Source organism: Rhinoraja longicauda, chromosome 13 (genome assembly GCF_053455715.1).
Source record: "Rhinoraja longicauda isolate Sanriku21f chromosome 13, sRhiLon1.1, whole genome shotgun sequence".
In the NCBI taxonomy this organism is placed as follows: Eukaryota; Metazoa; Chordata; class Chondrichthyes; order Rajiformes; family Arhynchobatidae; genus Rhinoraja; species Rhinoraja longicauda.
In genome coordinates, this window is record NC_135965.1 from 29719204 (window position 1) to 29739457 (window position 20254).

The following is a 20254-nucleotide window of genomic DNA, read 5'->3' on the forward strand; positions in this document are numbered from 1 at the left end:
GTTACTCTAAGTAAACCAGACCATGATAGGGCACAAACCAAAGTACCTAGAGCACCCATGTTAGTGCAAAGTCTGTGCAATATCTGTGCTGAAGTGCGGTTGGTGTTAGGGTTGTGTAGGCTGGTTCGAGAACCTGAAAGTTTATAGGACGAAACTGTTCTTGAACCAGGACATTATGTTTTTCAGACTCCAGTACCTTCTTCCGGAGTGAGAAGAATGCATGGTCAGGGTGATGTAGGTTTTTGACGATATTAGCTGTCTTCGTGAAGCAGCAATCCCTGTTGATCCCTTTGCAGGTGGGGAGGTCAGTACCAGTAATGGACCAAGCAATGCCCACCTCTTTCTGCAACCTCCTTTGTTCTTGAGCATTTGAAGTTGCGAAGTTACAGAATCTTCTATGTCTATGTCTAATGTTTAACAGCTTCCTATAATCTCAGCAAAAATAATAGGAATAGGAAGGTCATCTCAATTTATAGTTATCTTCACTAAGCTACTGGACAACCATGACATGGGTCCATAGTTTCTGAATCCCTCGTAACCTCTGCAATGCCAATGCCTTGTATTCCCATAGTTCCTTTAACAATAGTAAGACGACTCAACATCATTCATAAATACACACTGCAAATAAATTAGCCACTGAGCCATTTAAGAACATATGTATAGGAAGGAACTGCAGATGCTGGTTTAAATCGAAGATAGAGATAAAATGCTAGAGTAACACAGTGGGAGAGGCAGTATCTCTGGAGAGAAGAAATGAGTGACATTTCGGGTCATGACCCTTCTTCAGACTGGTGAGAGGAAGAACAGTCTGAAGGGTCTCGACCCAAAACGTCACTCATTCCTTCTCTCCAGAGATGCTGCCTGTCCCACTGCGTTACTGCAGCATTTTGTGTCTGTCCAGGAAAATATTATGACAGATAGCTAAAATAAATGGGTTAAGGAGGCAGTTAAGGAGCAATTGATAAGAAACGAGAGAGGCAAAAGAAGTTTGTTGTACTTTTTACATCCTTGCACTGTTGCTGTTATATATTTGGGTAAATATTTAAATGGAAGTATTGGCAACTATGTTAATCACATTCCCACTCCCTGAAGACTTCTTGTCTCTGTCTACCATGAAAGAGATAGAACAAACAGATCATTTCGATTTAATAATGAGAAATGTTGCAGCAGCTGTTGGAACATGTTTCAGCTCATACCTGTCCAATTTGATCTTGAAGTAGATCCCTCTCTCTTTGGAGAATCAATATATCGTGTTCTAGCTGTTCGCGAGTTGCCTCCACAATCTGCAGGGATTGGTCCAATCCATGTTTCTCGGTGTCCAGGTTCAGTTTCTCCTGTTCCACACGGACCAACACATCGTGGATATTAGCCTTTGCTTTTTCAATCTCTTTCTTCTGTCCTTGTAGAACTGATCTATCATCTTCCATCTAAGAGAACAGAAACATTTAACTGGCATTAACCCCGAGCTTTAACTGTGAAAGCTCCAAGCACATTGGCCCAAAGCTGCACAATAAACTGATAGTATGAAAGAGATGCCTGTGAATTGGAATATTAAGAGCATTAAGGGATGGAGAACACATCATATAATTGGGGTTATATTGTGTAATTCTGTCTATGAATAGTCCTGTCCTTGACCAAGGCTCTCAATGAAAACGCAAAAAATAATTTACCCTCCAAAGAAAAAATTAAAGTGATAAGAGCTGTCTCAATGGATTATCTGAATTTTCAGAAGGCCTTTGATAAGGTGACACATGTGAGTTGCTAAAGAAGATGACAGCCCCCATGGTATCAGAGGGAGGATGCTACTATGGAGAGAAGGTTGGCTGAATGGCAGAAAGCAAAGAGTGGCAATAATAGGGTCTTTTACTGGCTGGCTGCTGGTGACTAACAGTTTTCCGCAGGGGTCGGTGTTGGGGCCACTACTCTTCACGTTGTATATCAATATTTTGGACGAGGGAACTGAAGACTTTGTGGCCAAGAAAGCAGGTGATACAAAGATTGGTGGAGGAGCAGATGATGTTGAGAAACAGGGACTCTGCAGAAGGATTTAGACAGGTTGGGAGAGTGGGTAAGGAAGTGGAATTACAGAGGAGCAAGGTGTACAGTCATGCATTTTGGTAGTAGAAATAAAGGCATAGACTATTTTCTAAATGGGATGAGGATTCAGAAATTGGAGGTACAAAGGGACTTGGGAGTGCTGGTGCAGGATTTCTTAAAGGTTAATTTGCAAGTTGAATCAGTAGTAAGGAAGGCAAATGCAATGTTAACATTTATTTTGAGGACTAGAATACAAAACAGGGATGTAATTCTGAGGCTTTATAAGGTACTAATCAGACCACATTTGGAGTATTGTGAGGAGGCTTGGGTCCCAGATATGAGGAAGGATGTGCTGGCTTTGGAGCAGATCCAGAGGAGGTTTATGAGAATGATCCCAGGATCTATTGGGTTAACATATGATGAGCATTTGACAGCACTGGGCCTGTACTCACTGCAGTTTTGAAGGATTGGGGGGGGGGGGGGGGGCTCAATGAAGTTTACTAAATAATGAGTGGCGTGGATAGAGTGGATGTGAAGAGGATGTTTCCACCATTGGAGGAGTCTAGAACCAGAGGGAGTAGCCTCAAGATAAAAGGACATACCTTAAGGAAGGAGATGAGGAGGAATTTCTTCAGAGGTGGGTGGGTCTTCTTCAGAGTCAGAGGGTGGTCAATCTGTCGAATTCATTGCAACAGACGGCAGTGCAGGCCGTTATAGAGTATTTTTGAGGCAGGGATTGACAGATTCTTGATTGGTATGGGTGTCAAGGGTTATGGGGAGAAGGCAGGAGAATGTGGTGAGAGGGAAAGATAGATCGATGATTGAATGGCGGAGTAGACTCGATGGGTCGAATGGCCTACCTCTGCCCCTGTGACTTGTGAACTGACGAGCATGATGAATTTATGATGAACACCATGCTCACTTTCCTGTTCTAATATCCCTACTAGAAATTATTACTCCTAAATATGTACTCAATTCCGACGCCACTTTTAGCCGTGGCACAGGCTATATTTATAAAGACTGTATTATGCAAGAGACATGTGCCGCTCCATGGTCAGGACATTACTTACTGGCCCCTGACATATTCACAACCTCGCTGAAATAATCTGTGTATCCTTGGCTGAGAACTTGACAAGAGGAGAATCCCTATATCTCCAATCACTAAACTTGTTTGGAGATAAATTCCCATGAATAGCCGGTAGACCTGTGGTAGGCAGTCTACAGAAAGATTACGATCGCAGAACATCAATGAACGATTTTCTTTGAAATGGAAATGCAAATTATTTGCTGACATATGAAACTCAAGACATTTAAATTCAATCTTCAGATCTGGTCTTTGGAGTATCAAGTCTGATTGTTGGTCAGGCATGAAGATCCCTAATGTTGGGTGCCATGTTAATAAAACATGTCCTGAAATTCTCTTGGTCCCAAATGGAAACGTTAACTACATGTTCCAACCACTACAACTTCTGCCTTTCCATGCTTGTGCTTTCAAATCGGGATTCCCTGTAAAATCATTGATAAAGCAGGTCCCGAATGTTAAATATCACATTTACAGTAGCTCCCAGACGTTACTTCACACCAGTGTTCAAGCGCTCACAGAAGTGTCCTGTCCTGGGGATTTTCCAACTGAAAGGGCAGAGAGGAAGTGAAAGGGGGGCAGCAGCACTGTCTTCAGACCAGGGAAACCTGTAAGACGGCAGGGTGAGAGGATGAGGGAGTTCTTTATACACCCGAGCAAAAAGCCACCCTGGACCACCATGAAGCGCTGGCAGCAGGTGGGTGCTGAGCCTGCTCATGGGGTGACTCACTCTGACGTAGTGTTAAAAGAAATTCCATGTCATTAATCATGTCAAAGTGAAAACTAATCCTTGGAGCTGCACCTCTCTTGTGCTCATTCACTTACACACACACACACACACACACACACACACAAGCTGGAGTAACTCAGCGGGACAGGCAGCATCTCTGGAGAGAAGGTATAGGTGACATTTCGGACATACGTGACATCTTCATTGTGTTTAATGTTCTGTGTGTAAAGCGGATGCGCACGAAACAGCCACAAAAGGCCCTGGCCCTCACTCAAGCTACACTCCCCTTGAGGAACAATAGACAATAGACAATAGGTGCAGGAGGAGGCCATTCGGCCCTTCGAGCCAGCACCGCCATTCAATGTGATCATGGCTGATCATTCTTAATCAGTACCCCGTTCCTGCCTTCTCCCCATACCCCCTGACTCCGCTATCCTTAAGAGCTCTATCCAGCTCTCTCTTGAATGCATTCAGAGAATTGGCCTCCACTGCCTTCTGAGGCAGAGAATTCCACAGATTCACAACTCTCTGACTGAAAAAGTTTTTCCTCATCTCAGTTCTAAATGGCCTACCCCTTATTCTTAAACTGTGGCCCCTTGTTCTGGACTCCCCCAACATTGGGAACACGTTTCCTGCCTCTAACGTGTCCAACCCCTTAATAATACTCTCCCGAGATGCTGCCTGACCTGCTGAGTTACTCCAGCATTTTGTGAATAAATCGATTTGTACCAGCATCTGCAGTTATTTTCTTATACCCTTAATAATCTTATATGTTTCGATAAGATCTCCTCTCATCCTTCTAAATTCCAGTGTATACAAGCCTAGTCGCTCCAGTCTTTCAACATATGAAAGTCCCGCCATTCCAGGAATTAACCTAGTAAACCTACGCTGCACGACCTCAATAGCAAGAATATCCTTCCTCAAATTTGGAGACCAAAACTGCACACAGTACTCCAGGTGCGGTCTCACTAGGGCTCTGTACAACTGCATTAGGTAGCCAGCCACCACAAAGTATGCCTGAAAAGAGGACAAGGTTGTGGTTGAGAAGAACAGATTGTGTAGTTGTATTTGACACAACAAAACAACAGCTAAGACATGGGTACAGCATACCCCAGAGTTAGAAATGCGTGCTGCAGTTCGAGAGTCAGCCACAGTCAGAGCAACGGGAAGGGGAAGCTGTTGTGTCAACCTCCTGGAGAGGTGTTGCACTTGTACAGCTCTCCAAGATGACATGGAAGATGATTATCAATTGATGATAATGATGCATAGAAAAATGCCTTCCTGACACATTACAAGAGATTGCAAGGAATAAGAGAAGAGAGCTGTACAATCTAGGTCACATAGTGTGTTGATCCCGAGAGATTCCATACCATTGTGCAACACGAAAGTGCTTTAACCCACATTCACTGATGCCATTTTCCTTTTAAGGATCTGGAAGGGGTGAAAAATGTGGACATGTCTGATACCCAAGTGGTTCCCTGTTATCACAGGAGTTAATGGAATAATTGTGGTCTCTGCCTAATCATGAAGGAAATCCTGACTACTGAATCATTTCAGGGTGAAAAAAAACAGGGAGAGCATTGAATCAATCCACGTGAAGAGGCTTCTTGTGATATCTCCTCAGGCAATTTAGCGATGAGCAGACTGGGAACCATATGCAAAATTAATGCATTTCTGGTCTTTATGTTACGATGCATGTGTTCTGATTTGTTCTCAGAAGTTTAACAATGTGCATTTTATCTGATCCATGAGTGCCAGAATTAAAGTGTATCAAAGTGGTTCTGTTCTGAGGGGGGTCTTTTGAAGCTGGCTCTGCTAACTTACCCGGAGGAGGATGCGATTCAGTTCAACCTTATCCTGCGCCAATCCTTCACTAAGTGCACTCATCTTGGCAAGGGAGTCGCGCAGGGCGTCTTTCTCTGTCTTCAGCTTATTTAAAGACAACTCAAGGTCTGTGCTCGTCAGCTCAGCCTGCAAGATCGAAATGAGAAGAATGCATTCACCATAACAATAAATGATAGCAGGACAAGGCACATGCAAATCACACAGGAAGTCAAACAGATAATAGATACAGCCATACATTGCCACTAAGGCCGAAAAAAATTCAACATAATTTAAAAAAAAACCATGTCAATCACACGAAGAAAAACAATCAGTCTTATGTAAACACTACAGTGGAGCCTAAAATGCAGTCACAGACTGTGAAATGGACAAGAAGCCGTTGTTATCGTTTGAAGCTGAAAGAAGTGAAAGCTCTATCGAATTACTTCAGAATTTGGTCAGGTCTTCCACAAGAATAAATATTATGTAACTGGACTGGTAACCGAGAAGGCCCGAGGCAAAAATTCCATTCCCATTTTAGGAAATGTAAGATTAGTCATACAGCACGGAAACAGGCACTTCGGCTCATCTTGTTCATGCTGACCAAGTTGGTATTCTGGGTTAGTCCCATTCGTCTGCATTTTGCCCATATCCTTCTAAACCTTGCTTTCCATATATCTGTCCACATAACTTTTGAAAATTGTAATTATAGTTGCTTCCATAGCCTCCTCCAGCAGTTCATTTCAGGTATGACTACCTTCTGAGTAAAAACATTGTCCCTAAGGCCCCGGTCCCTCCTAAATCTCTTTTCTCTCACCTTTGCCCTCTTGGTTTAGAATCATCTACCCTGAGGAAAAGACTCTGAGTGTTCACTTCATCCATGTCCCTCATCAATAAGGTCACTACTCATCCTCCTACACGCCAAAGGAAAAAAAAAGTCCCAGCCTATTCAGCCTCTCCAAGTTAATGTTATCCTTACATTATTAAAGGTGAACTAATTGAAAAAATATATCCAGGGTAAAATGAACGTTAATGATGGCAATCATGAAACTGCTGGATTGTTATAAGAATTTTCAGTACCACTCTTGTCCTTTGAGAAAGGAAATCTCCATTCCACCTTATGTATCTTACCTTTTCCTGCACCCCTCAGCCCATTGACTGATGCTGGCTCCCAGAACAATCTCATTGACCCACATTTCTTGGTAACCTATCCTCTCTCAGATGCCAATCAACTCTATTCTGCTTCCCTGTCACACACCCTCGCACCAGGGGAAATGTAGAGTGGCTAATTAACCTAAAGATCTACACATCTTTGGTTTATTGGAGGAAACAAGAGTGGAAATCCATGCAATTGCAAGAACATGTAACTTCACACTGATTTCCATGGAGGCCAAGATTGAACCTGGCTCTTTGCGTCACCCTGAACCCATAGCAAGGCTATGTCTCAATTTCCCTCTGAAACGGATCTACAAGTCAGTTCAGTTTAGTTTATGATCACGTGTGCCGAGGTACAGTGAAAAGCTTTTATTGCATGCTATCCAGTCAGCAGAAAGAGACAACACATGATTACAATTGAGCCATTTACAGTGTATAGATACATGAAAAGGGTGTAACGTTTAGTGCAAGGTAAAGCCAGCAAGGTCCATTCAAGGTTAGTCCGAGGGTCACAAAGAGGTAGTTAGTAGTTCAGCACTTCTCTCTGGTTGTGGTAGGATGATTCATTTTCCTGATAACAGCTGGGAAGAATTTGGAGGTGTGTGTTTTCACACTTCTATACCTTTTGCCTGATGGGTCACTCAGTTGAAAAGAAATTCAGAACGGACAATAAATGGTTACCTTGCCAATAAAATACAAAACAAAATTATCTGCTGGGTATCAGTCTTAATTACACAGCAAAAAGGTCATGGGTCCTAGTGTGGGGTGGAGCTCCATGAGAAAGATGGTTAATGTGTCTGCTCATTCAGTACTCCTTCTGGGCAGTGCCCTGAAAGTAAGCTGTGTGCCTGACCTCACAATCACATGTCAAAGCAAGAGTGAAACAGGAAGATAAATAAGAAGAGAAATGTTCCTAAATAATCAACCAAAAATAGATTAAACTCTTCCAAGTCCTACAGCTCCCCTAAATAAGGCAAACTTTTCCAGATGCTGCTATAAAACAGTTAAATGTACTTCTATAAAATAGGATAATAATTAACATCCAAATGCTTCTATAAAATAGATGTAGAAAGCTTATTAACTAAGAGGGAACATTAACTAACTTATTCACCACACATAACACTCCACAAAATAGTCGGGACAATCATGTTTTAAAATATCTATTAAAAATACAGCTTTGATTGGATTTAAAACAAATGGATTCAATTATATAAACCATCAGGCATTTTATTGTAACACCAGTGGGTGTACATGACCTCATTTCTGGGTCAGCTCTGTGTAAAACAAACTCAATAAGTTGAACATTATGCGTAATTGGAATTGATCCCAGTGAATTTAGCTGTTTAGAACATAAAGCTGAATCCATGACAATAATATTCCAACGAAGAGAAAGTCAATGAAAGGCAGCATTCATAATCCATATGTACCAATAATGGTTAAAATTAGGTAAATAATTAATTAATGTTTAAGATTAACAAATAATGAAGTAATTATTAGAATAAGGTAAGCGATTAACCAGAGATTAATGCGATTTGTCAGAATCGTCTCCCGGTCTATTTAAATACTTGCCATCATCAATAAAATGTGAATATTACTTTTACAATCCTGTATAGGTGTCATAAATCTAGTAGATGGATTTTGTGTTAGGATTTTCCTCAGGCCATGCTTTCTGTGCAGCCTATTGATTTAAAAAAATATATATACATCGTATATAGAGAACAAGAGATCATCAAATTTATATTTCCAAAAGTCATTCAGTAATAACTCAAGTTGAAACATGTGGAACTGGTGGAAATTTATTGGCATGAGCAGAAAAGCAGGCGGCAGGGGGGATGTGGGCTGAATGGTGAGCGACTCAGATAGGCAGAAGTGACTAATGGCATCACACAGGAACCTACAGTTGGCTTACAACTGTACAGCTGAACAGATTTTCTGGAATGTCAGGTGTTATTTCAATACTTCAGTGCACTTTTAAGTCACTTATGAAAAAATCCTACACAGTAACATTTTAATGAAACTAATGTTTCAAAGGAGCATTAGAAACAGAACCAGATCAGTCTGAAAGAAGCGCTGGTACGGGGCTGGAACTTGAGCCCCAGTAAGTAGTCAGGAATGCAGGAAACAGGCCTACAGAGTAGGAAGCAACCAGTGCTTGGGTACACAGTGGCGCAGTGGTAGCGTTGCTACCTTACAGCACCAGTTACCTGGGTTTGATCTGGTGCTGTACGGAATTTATACGTTCTCCCTGGGACCGTGCATGTTTTCTCCTGGTGCTCCGGTTTCCTCCCACATTCCAAAGACGTGCAGGTTTTTAGGTTGACTGGCTTCTGTAAATTATTCCTAGTGTTAGGATAGAGCTAGTGTGAATGGATGACTGTTGGTTGGTGCAGACACAGTGGACCGAAGGGCCTGTTTCTACGCTCCATATTGAACTAAACTAATGGGATTTCTGAATGGTGAGATAGCTGATTGTCAGAATTTTATGTCACGGTAAATAGTTTAGATGGTAGAATGGAAAGGTACATAGTTCCAAATTTGCCAATAACACTCATTTCTAAGCAGCGCAGATGGAAATATTAAATTATGATCATTAGTAGATTATGCAAATGTAGAAACATCTGCACCAAATAGTCTTCAATGAAGGAAAAAGTCATCTCCTTTAAACTGAAAAATAGTTTAAAATAGTTCATTCTAAAGAATCAAGATGTAAAGATATAATTGACCTTGTAGATGGATCCTGAAAATACTCAGAAAATTGCAAATAGTGTGCCAACCTTAATGTTCAGAGGCCTGAGGTACAAAGAGGTAGCTGCTATGCTACTGCCATGCAAAGCACAGGTTTGACCATATCTGAAATACAATGAGCAATGCCAGGGACTCACTTTTAGCTTGGGAGTGCAGCATAGATTTACCAGACTGATACAAGGATTAAGTTGTGAGGAGAAAATACTATAAACTCTGCTGGTAATTGGTAGGGTAGGGGTAATTTCAATGAAGCACTTAAGATTTAAGGGGATCAAAATTTATGAAGAGAGGAACTGTTTCAGATGGTTGAAGAGTTTATGACCAGGAGATTGAATATAAAAAATGAAACCAGTTTTTCGTGTGTGATTAGGAAATGCCCACATAGTGAAATTATCCACCTGCAAATCGTAAAATTTGAGATTGATAATTATTTTCAGTTAATCCCTGAGATTAAAGGATCATTTGAAAAAATGTGCACATGGAGTTATCTCAAAGAATTGCTGTGAACTCTTTGCCCATGGATCTAAGTTCTGACCTCTGCATAGTGCTTTGTCTTTCAGGTCATGTCCTGCTTGATGGTTTCCTCAAGGTTTGCACCACATACCTTGGCAAGAGCCTCAACCAAGCCTCCCTTCTCATTCTGTAACACTTCCTTCTCCAATGTAGCATTGTTCAAAGCTTCCTTAATCGTCACCAACTCTTTCCTCAGAGTCGAGTTCTTTGCCTCCATAAGCTCCAATGACTTCTGCCTATTGGAAAACAAATGAGCACATCCATATTACAGCGTCATTGGTGATTTTTCTGAAGTGAATGTCACAATCTTTCTGGTCTCTGCCTGAGATCTAAAGACACTAATTGAATCCTACTCCTTCTAAAGGAACTTGCCTTCATAAAGTTCCGTCAGCAAACTTAACAAAATGCTTTACAGCAATGTAATACTTTCGAAGTAAAGCAATGCAGGAAATGTACCAATCTGCTAACAATAGGATATACAAAGATCATGTGTTTAGCACAAGGTTACTGGATAATAAATGACAAAACAGTACTCTGGTATAACTCCCCTCCTTTTCTTCAAGATGCTAACATATATTCTCCAATCAAACAATAGAGAAACCAAGCAAAAGGTAACACCTCCATTGGTACAGTGCCCTTTGATAGTGCATTGAGGTATCAGTCTTAATTAATTAACTTTGACCCATGATAGTCCTGAGTCATCCTTGTGATCTCCAGATTAGACATGTCTGGCAGCTCCAAGCTGGTTGATCAGAAGACATCTGTTAAAGTTAGGTTTCAAGTGTGGCCTGTTTGGCTAAGGAGAATGGAAAAAAAAAATCCATTAAGATCTTGTTCCTTGGCTGAAATTTAGGGATCCCTGGGAAATGCATGCATGTGGAATTTCATTATCCATGGTTCCTTTGCCAACCATCTTAAATCTGCATCCTCTTGTTAATGACTCTCCTACACTGGAAACAGCTTCTCCTGACTCGTTCTACCAAACCTCTTCGTAATTTCGAGGAGTTCAGTCAAAGATTCTGCCAATCTTTTCTACTCTGTGACCGGTGACAGCTTCGCCAGTCTCCTCGTGTCTAATTTCCTCTTCTGATGCCTTTCACCATCCTCATAAATCTCCCCTGCAAGCTCATAACATCCATCCTAAAGTGTATTGGCCAAAACTGAATGTGATACTCGTGCCGGGGCCTACCCAAAGCTTTCTAAAGGCTTAGCATGTGTTTTAGTGTATGTTTTGTAAATTAATGAAAGATTCTGTTTTAACAACCACCTCAACTTGTCCAAGATTTGAACACTGGCACTCTCTATTCTCTCCAATGCTACAAGCCTTTAAAACTGTAGTGTATATTTATTCCTCCCACTCATTCATCCTGCCAAACTTACATCACTTCTTGGCTTAAAATTTCCTCTGCCATATGATTATCTGTTTTACCAACTTGCCAATGTCGTCCAGAGGTCTGTTACCAGCCACCTCACATCTGACAACATTTCTGAATTTCAGCTCAATCTCCACTTTTGAAATTCTGCTCCATTTAACCAATTTAATTAGTACCTATCCAAAAGAGTCATGATCCTATTAATGACTACTGGGTAACACCACTGTATAATGCAGTTCAGCCTGAGAAACAGCCATTTGTCACTATTCTCTGCTTTCTCTTCAGCCAATTTGGCATCCATGCGGATAATATATCTTGAATCCTATGCACAACTATGTGGCATGTTCATTATATGGTACTTTGTCAAAAACCTTTTGAAAGTTCATTTTGATAATATTAATTTATTATCGTTATCAACTTGCACCAAAGAATTCATTCATTAATCAAACCCAGTCAATTAAATGTAGACTTTCATTAATTTCCCCATAGTTTTCCAAATGCAAATTAAGTTTGTTTGGTTTATTGTCCCTGAAATTTTCTCCACGACCATTGTTGGGCTTACCTGCCCCGAGCCACTCTCATACATTTTCAAACAGAGGTAGAACATTTACAATCTTTCAACCTCTGCAGTTACTTCCATTTTCAAGAAGGATTTTATGCTCTGGTTAGAGCCTCCACTATAAACACCTTCAGTAACCTGGAAGTATTTTCTATGAGGACTGAAAAAGGACTACCTCTGCTTTTATCAATTTTCATCCCATCTTTTATCTTCACTGATAAATCTGGGGAGTCCTCTTCCCCAGAGAGGATGATGCAAGTTACTAATGGTGTACCAACCCTATTGCAGCAATGTGCCTGTAAAGGTGCAGTAAGAAAAAATTGTATTGTTCTGTTAAACACTCTTGATTCTCTTAACTCGAGTCTTACTCACCACCTGCACAAAAAGCTTGCCCTTAATCAGTCAATCACCTATCCTTTACTTAATCGTGCTTACAAATGACTTTCTGGGTTTTCTTTGCTACCTGTCATTCACTTCTCATGCTCTATTATTTGACTCTTTCCACTTCATACATTCATACATTTTTCAATTAGAAAAAAAAATGGAAGCATAATGAAGCTGCTAAAATACTTCAAAGAAATACAGGCAAGCCAGTGTACTGGGCAGATGAATGACAGACGATGTATAATGCTGAAAAATGTACCATATTACATTTTTGTAGGAAGTTTAAAAAGAGGCAATATAAATTGTAGGACACAATTCTAAAGGCCTGATCGTCTGAGTAGAACACAGGATAGGGGTTGTGGGGGGGGGGGGGGGGTTGTTAGGCAGATGGTTGGGCAAAAGCCAAAGGTGATAAAAAGGTGTGAGACAAAACGAGGGGGGCGGGGGGAGAAAGGGGGCTGTGGGGGACACAGAAGAGGGGGGGGGGGAGCTTGTTAGAGATTACCTAATATTGGAGAATTCGATGGTCATACCATTGGGTTGTAAACTACCCAAGTGGAATATAAGGTGCTGTTCCTGTAGTTTGCGTGTGGCCTCACTCTAGAATGGAGGATGCCCTTGACAGAAAGGTCAGTATAGGAATGGGAAGAAGAGTTAAAATAGTTAGCAAAGAGAAGATCCGGTAGACCATGGCAGACTGAGTGCAAGTGTTCAGTGAAACAGTCACTGAGTCTATGCTTAGTCTCGCCAATGTACAGGCAGCAACATCGGAAAACTAGAGGACCAGCAACTCATATGCTACTTGGCTACTTAGTTGACAATCCAATGGTATGAACATTGAATTAATTTTAGGTAACCGCTATCAAGCCAATCCTCCCCATCCCCTGTGCTTCATCTGGACTCGCACCTATTTCTCCCATCCACCTACATTCCTTCCTTTGGTTTCACAAATCACAAATCTTTAATCCTTTTGCCTCACACCATCTCTAGCCTTTTTCCAACTATCTGCCCATCAAAACCTCCTCTTGCCTGTATTCATCTATAGAAACATAGAAACATAGAAAATAGGTGCAGGAGTAGGCCATTCGGCCCTTCGAGCCTGCACCGCCATTCAATATGATCATGGCTGATCATCCAGCTCAGTAACCTGTACCTGCCTTCTCTCCATACCCCCTGATCCCTTTAGCCACAAGGGCCACATCTAACTCCCTCTTAAATATAGCCAATGAACTGGCCTCAACTACCTTCTGTGGCAGAGAATTCCACAGACTCACCACTCTCTGTGTGAAGAAATGTTTTCTCATCTCGGTCCTAAAAGACTTCCCCCTTATCCTTAAACTGTGACCCCTGGTTCTGGACTTCCCCAACATCGGGAACATTTTTCCCGCATCTAGCCTCTCCAACCCCTTAAGAATTTTATATGTTTCAATAAGATCCCCCCTCAGTCTTCTAAATTCCAGCGAGCATAAGCCTAGTCTATCCAGTCTTTCTTCATATGAAAGTCCTGCCATTCCAGGGATCAATCTGGTGAACCTTCTCTGTACTCCCTCTAAGGCTAGAATGTCTTTCCTCAGATTAGGAGACCAAAACTGTACACAATACTCCAGGTGCGGTCTCACCAAGGCCCTGTACAACTGCAGCAGAACCTCCCTGCTCCTATACTCAAATCCTCTTGCTATGAATGCCAACATACCATTCGCTGCTATGAATGCCAACATACCATGCTTGTCCTGCCCCTCCTCTCTTCTAGCTTTCTTCCCCCCACCTCCAGAATCAGTCTGAAGAAGGATCCCGACCCAAAACATCACTTATCCATGTTCTTCAGGGATGCTGCCTGACCCGCTGAGTTACTCCAACAATACGTGTCTCTTTTTTTGTAAATCAGCTTCTGCAGTTCCTTGTTTCTACTCTAGAATTGATGACAAAACTAAATTTTATATGTTTCAATAAGCAATGCTTCAGCCACAACTAGAATATTCTGTCCAGTTCCAAGCAAACTGAGAAGCATTTGGATAGGGTGCTGAACATGATTCTGTGCAGGGTATTGATCAGCTCACCAATATTTATCTGATAATACGTTTCCCAACAACTCTCACCAACTACTACAGGTGCACTACAGAAAGCATTTTATCGGGACTTCTACAGATGCACTACAGGAAGCATTTTATCCAAGACCACAAGAAATTGCAGTGAATTGTGGAAGCAGACCAGACCATCACACAAACCAACCTCCCTTCCGTTGACTCCATTTATACCTCACGCTCTCTTGGCAAGCCCAGCAGCATAATCAAGGACGAGTCGCTCCCTGGTCACTCCCTCTTCTCCCCTCTCCCATCAAGCAAAAAGGTATAGAAGTTTGAAAACGCACAGCTCCATATTCAGGGACAGTTTCTTCCTAGCTGCTATCTGGCAAATGAACCATCCTCTCACCAAATAGTGTTTAGTTTGTTTAGTTTAGTTTATTGTCATGTGTACCGAGGTACAGTGAAAAGCTTTTGTACTATCTACCTTATTGGTGACCCTTGGACTATCGTTGATCAGACTTTACTGGCTTTACCTTGCACTAAACATTATTCCCTTAACATGTATCTAGACACTGTAAATGGTGCCATTGTAATCATGTATTGTGTTTCCACTGACTGGTTAGCATGCAACTTTTCACTGTACCTTGATACACGTGACAATGAACTAAACTGAAACTGACATGCATTTACCTGCCACTGCTGCATGCTCACCTTCTTAGAAGCTCTTTCTTGGCTTGCTCATTGTCTTTCTGCATCTCTTCCCTCTTGTCCTCGATGTGATCTCGCTGTCTCTGCAGGTCATCATTCACAGCTTTCAGGCGCTCCATGTCCATCTGCAAGCTATCGATCTGCTGGTTCAAAGAATGTACCACTTTCTCCAAGTTTGCCTTTTCACTGTGGGGAGTGCGGGAAAAACAGACATAGATTAAGAGAAGCTTCCAAAAGGATCCCACATGGGCAGTATGCTATCAACAGCAGAAGAGTTCTAGCAATGAGAGATGTAAAAAAGTGAACGGCGCAGATTTCAATAGATTTATAGAACTGGGGGGATATATGAGATTGAGGATTGTCAAGATTGTCAGGAAATGTTACTACCTTTGCAGCCAATGATTTGTGAAATAATGGATGGATTGATGGAAAATACTCAACTACTCTGCCTAACGTTATTAAATGGGGCATTTCACAGCATAAGGATGGGATGGTCATAGAGCTGCTGCCTCATACAGCCATGACGTGAGTTCAATCCTGACCTCGGATCCTGCCAGTGTGGAGTTTGGCCATTCCCCCTGTGACTGTACTGAGTGCTCTGATTTCTTCCCACATCCCACAGCCGAGCAAACTGGTAGGTTAACTGGGTATTGCAAATTGCCCCAGGTGAGTGGTAGAATCTGGGGCAGCTGATGAGTAGATGGAGGAGAATAGTGGTGTAGCGATAGAGTTGGTGCTTCACCGCGCCAGAGAGCCAGATTTGATCCTGTCTTTGGATGCTGTCTCTGCGGAGTTTGTGTGTTCTCCCTCTGACAGCGTGGGTTTTCTCCGGTTGCTCTGCTTTCCTCCCACATTCCAAAAACATGCAGGTTTGTATGTTAATTGGCTTTGTAGGAGCCATTTATGTTTAGGCAAGCTACTGTTGGCAAATTATATTATTTCGTCTAGATATATCTTGCTGTATTATTTTGGACACCTGGGGTGGGTCGTTAGATGTATGTATATGTATGGGCATAAGGGACAGTGGCCAGATACAGGGAGGGAGAGTATACAGTTCTTACCAGATCTGGGTACAGACCTGGACAGACCATCGACTGGAAGACCTGAGACCTGGGACCAGACCAGTGACAGAGCAGCCAGCTACGACTCATATGGGAAATAAGTATAGCCTGGTATGTTCATCTCCTTGTTTGTACAACTACTTCAATAAACAACTAATTGAAATGGAAATATGAATGGAAGATCTGTTCTGTTGGGTTTGCGTAAGATCACTCCGACTCCCTGTGTAGTAATGGCAATTGGAAAATAATTCATCAGAAAAGTCTGGAAGTTGCCATTGCAGGCTTCTTTAAATTACCCCTAGTGTGTAGGATAGAAATGTGGAAATACGTAGAACTAGTGTACTGGTGATCAATAGGCAATGTGGACAGTAAGTTAAATGGCCTGTTTCCATGCTGTATCTCTAGTTTAATTTAGTTTAGAGATACAGCGCGGAAATAGGCCTTTCGGCTCACCGTGTCCACACTGACCAGCGATCCCTGCACATTAACACTATCTTACACTAGGGACAATTCTTACATACAGTGCATTCAGAAAGTATTCAGACCCCACCTTTTCCACATTTTGCAACGTTACAGCCTTATTTTAAAATGGATTAAATTCTTTTTTTTAATCACCAATCTACACACAATACGCCCATAATAAAAAAGTGAAAACAGGTGTTTAGAGAATTTTGCAAAGTAATTAAAAAGAAATAACTGAAATATCACATTTACATATGTATTCAGACCCTTTACTCAGTACTTTGTTGAGGCACCTTTGGCAGCGATTACAACCTCAAGTATTCTTGGGTATGACGCTGCAAGCTTAGCACACCTGTATTTGGGTAATTTTTCCCATTCTTCTCTGCAGATCCTCTCAAGCTCTGTCAGGTTGGATGGGGAGCGTCGATCCACAGCTATTTTCAGTTCCCTCCAGAGATATTCGATCGGGTTCAAGTCCGGGCTCTGGCTGGGCCACTCAAGGACATTCACAGACTTGTCATGAAGCCACTCCTGCGTTGACTTGGCTGTGTGCTTAGGGTCATTGTCCTGTTGGAAGGTGAACCTCCGCCCCAGTCTGAGGTCCAGAACACTCTGGAGCAGGTTTTCATCAAGGATCTCTCTGTATTTTGCTCCGTTCATCTTTCCCTTGATCCCGACTGGTCTCCCAGTTCCTGCCACTGAAAAACATCCCCACAGCATGATGCTGCCACCACCATGCTTCACTGTAGGTATGGTATTGGCCAGGTGATGAGCGGTGCCGCTTGGCATTCAGGCCAAAGAGTTCAATCTTGGTTTCATCAGACCAGAGAATCTTGTTTCTCATGGTCTGAGAGTCCTTTAGGTGCCTTTTGGCAAACTCCAAGCGGGTTGTCATGTGCCTTTTACTGAGGAGTGGCTTCCGTCTGACCATTCTACCATAAAGGCCTGATTGGTGGAGTGCTGCAGATATAGTTGTCCTTCTGGAAGGTTCTCACATCTTCACAGAGGAACTCTGGAGCTCTGTCAGAATTACCTTTGTGTTCTTCTCACCTCCCTGACCAAGCCCCTTCTCCCCCGATTGCTCAGTTTGGCTGGGAGGCCAGCTTCATGAAGAGTCGTGTAAGAAAATAACTGCAGATGCTGGTACAAATCGAAGGTATTTATTCCATTGGAGGAACAGCGCCTCATATTTCGCTTGGGCAGCTTGCAGCCCAGCGGTATGAACATTGACCTCCAACTTTAGATAGTTCCTCTGTCCCTCTCTTCCCCTCCCACTTCCCAGTTCTCCCTCTATCTTCCTGTCTCCACCTATATCCTTCCTTTGTCCCGCCCCCCTGACATCAGTCTGAAGAAGGGTCTCGACCCGAAACATCACCCATTTCTTCTCTCCTGAGATGCTGCCTGACCTGCTGGGTTACTGCAGCATTTTGTGAATAAAAACCATGAAGAGTCGTGGTGGTTCCAAAGTTCTTCCAATTAAGAATGACGGAGGCCACTGTGCTCTTCGGACTGCAATGCTGCAGAAATTGGTTTATACCCTTCCCCAGATCTGTGTCTCAATACAATCCTGCTTTGGAGGTCTATGGACAATTCCTTCGGCGTCATGGCTTGGTTTTTGCTCTGACATGCACAGTCAACTGTGGGACCTTATAGAGGCAGGTGTGTGCCTTTCCAAATCATGTCCAATCAATTTAATTTACCACTGGTGGACTCCGATCAAGTTGTAGAAACATCTCAAGGATAATCAATAGAAACAGGATAAACCTAAGCTCAATTTTGAGTGTCATAGCAAAGGGTCTAAATACTTATGTAAAGTGATATTTCAGTTATTACTTTTTAATTACTTTGCAAAAATTTCTAAACACCTGTTTTCGCTTCTTCATTCTGGGGCATTGTGTGTAGATTGATGATTTTTAAAAATGAATTTAATCCATTTTAAAATAAGGCTGTAACGTAACAAAATGTGGAAAAAGTGAAGGCGTCTGAATACTTTCTGAATGCACTGTATATGCCAAGCCAATTAACCTACAAACCTTTACATCTTTGGAGTGGAATTCTCTGCCTCAGAAGGCAGTGGAGGCCAATTCTCTGAGTGCATTCAAGAGAGAGCTAGATAGAGCTCTTAAGGATAGCGGAGTCAGGGGGTATGGGGAGAAGGCAGGAACGGGGTACTGATTGAGAATGATCAGCCATGATCACATTGAATGGCGGTGCTGGCTCGAAGGGCCGAATGGCCTCCTCCTGCACCTATTGTTTATTGTGTATTGTCTATTGAGTGTGGGAGAAAACCGAAGTTCTTGGAGAAAACCCACACAGTCATGGGGAGAACATACAAACTCCGTACAGACATGCACCCAAGTCTCTGGCACTTTAAGCGCTGCAAGGCAGCACCTCTACCACTGAGCCACAGTGTCGCCATAAACTAAAAAGGTCTTGAACTGAAACATCACATATTTATTTTCTCCAGAGATGCTGCCTGGCCCGCTGAGTTAATCCAGCATTTTTGTCTATCTAAACTAAAATGGGATTGTAGGATCAGTGTACGTGCTGGTTTATGGGTGGTGCAGTCAGTGGGCCAAAGGACCGTTTGCGTGCTGTATGACCCAAAGGCAATTTACTTTTATCTCTGAGTTAAAAGACTGAGGTCACGGCCTGTTCCAGTAGCCAAGCACACGTTTAGGCTGAAACTTTTTTCTGGGTTTAGAGATCAAACACTCTTGATCTACCAGTGAGTAAAAGCTCTGACCCAGCTATAACAGGTGTGGAAATAAAACTGGTAAGTATACCAATGGCCAGTCATTTCCTTTCTGAGCAGTAAATGTCCAACTTTTATTAACAGATGTGAAAAAAAGATGAATTAAATATTCTCAACTCTTAAACCTCACAGATTAGTTCAACAGCTACTGTGTCAGTAAAGCTGGCAGCAACTGTTTGTACTTGTTGCCGTAAACCATTCTACCTGGGAATAAACCTGTTTGGTAGGATAGTCTTACAAAAATATGCCAGAACAGAAATTAATCATTTTCTCAAGTGATTGCCAAGCTAAATTTTTAACTCTGTCCTTGCTTCAGATGCTGGCTGACCTGCTGAGCATTTCCTGTTTATATCTGCTAAAATGATATGGATGTGTAGCTGAAATCTCAAGTGTAACCTGAAGGCAATCAATGGATCTGGTCGTCCAGGGCACATAAATAACTCTTGAGTACAAGGCTGCCTTTTATTTCCTATGAGACTCAAGTTTGCAGGTGAGAGGTCATGTGTGTTTTCTAAAAGAAATCTGTTATAAGTGAAGAAAAGCAATATATGGTAAAGACCAATAAATTATGGACATTTTCTCGCACTTATTATAAGGAGTGGCCCTTAAGCAAGATTGGATCTTTATAGAACTCCTTTAAACATTTTTTTTTAATTGCTGGAAGGAATTTGAGCCAAAACACAACAAGGTGCACCCCCCCTACCCACGAGGCTGTATTACCAGCTCTACAAAGAGGCTTTGAGTTTACATCTGGCGGAATTCCATCAAGCAAGATTTTTTTCCTGACCAATGCCTGGGCATTCACATAAATACACTCTGGCATCTCTGAGTTATTAGCAAGTTAGT

At 42.1% G+C, this 20254-nt stretch overlaps 1 protein-coding gene across 1 annotated transcript in view; it reads right to left on the reverse strand.

The window, feature by feature from the left end:
• LOC144599067 (uncharacterized) overlaps nucleotides 1-20254 on the reverse strand; it is a 227982-nt gene that overhangs the window by 76590 nt on the left and 131138 nt on the right. The window contains exons 14-17 of the mRNA XM_078409791.1: nucleotides 15134-15316; nucleotides 10174-10318; nucleotides 5673-5819; nucleotides 1197-1427 (exon numbers count right to left, since the gene is read on the reverse strand). Coding sequence (XP_078265917.1) covers nucleotides 1197-1427; nucleotides 5673-5819; nucleotides 10174-10318; nucleotides 15134-15316 — 706 coding nt within the window. The remainder of the gene's footprint in view (nucleotides 1-1196; nucleotides 1428-5672; nucleotides 5820-10173; nucleotides 10319-15133; nucleotides 15317-20254) is intronic.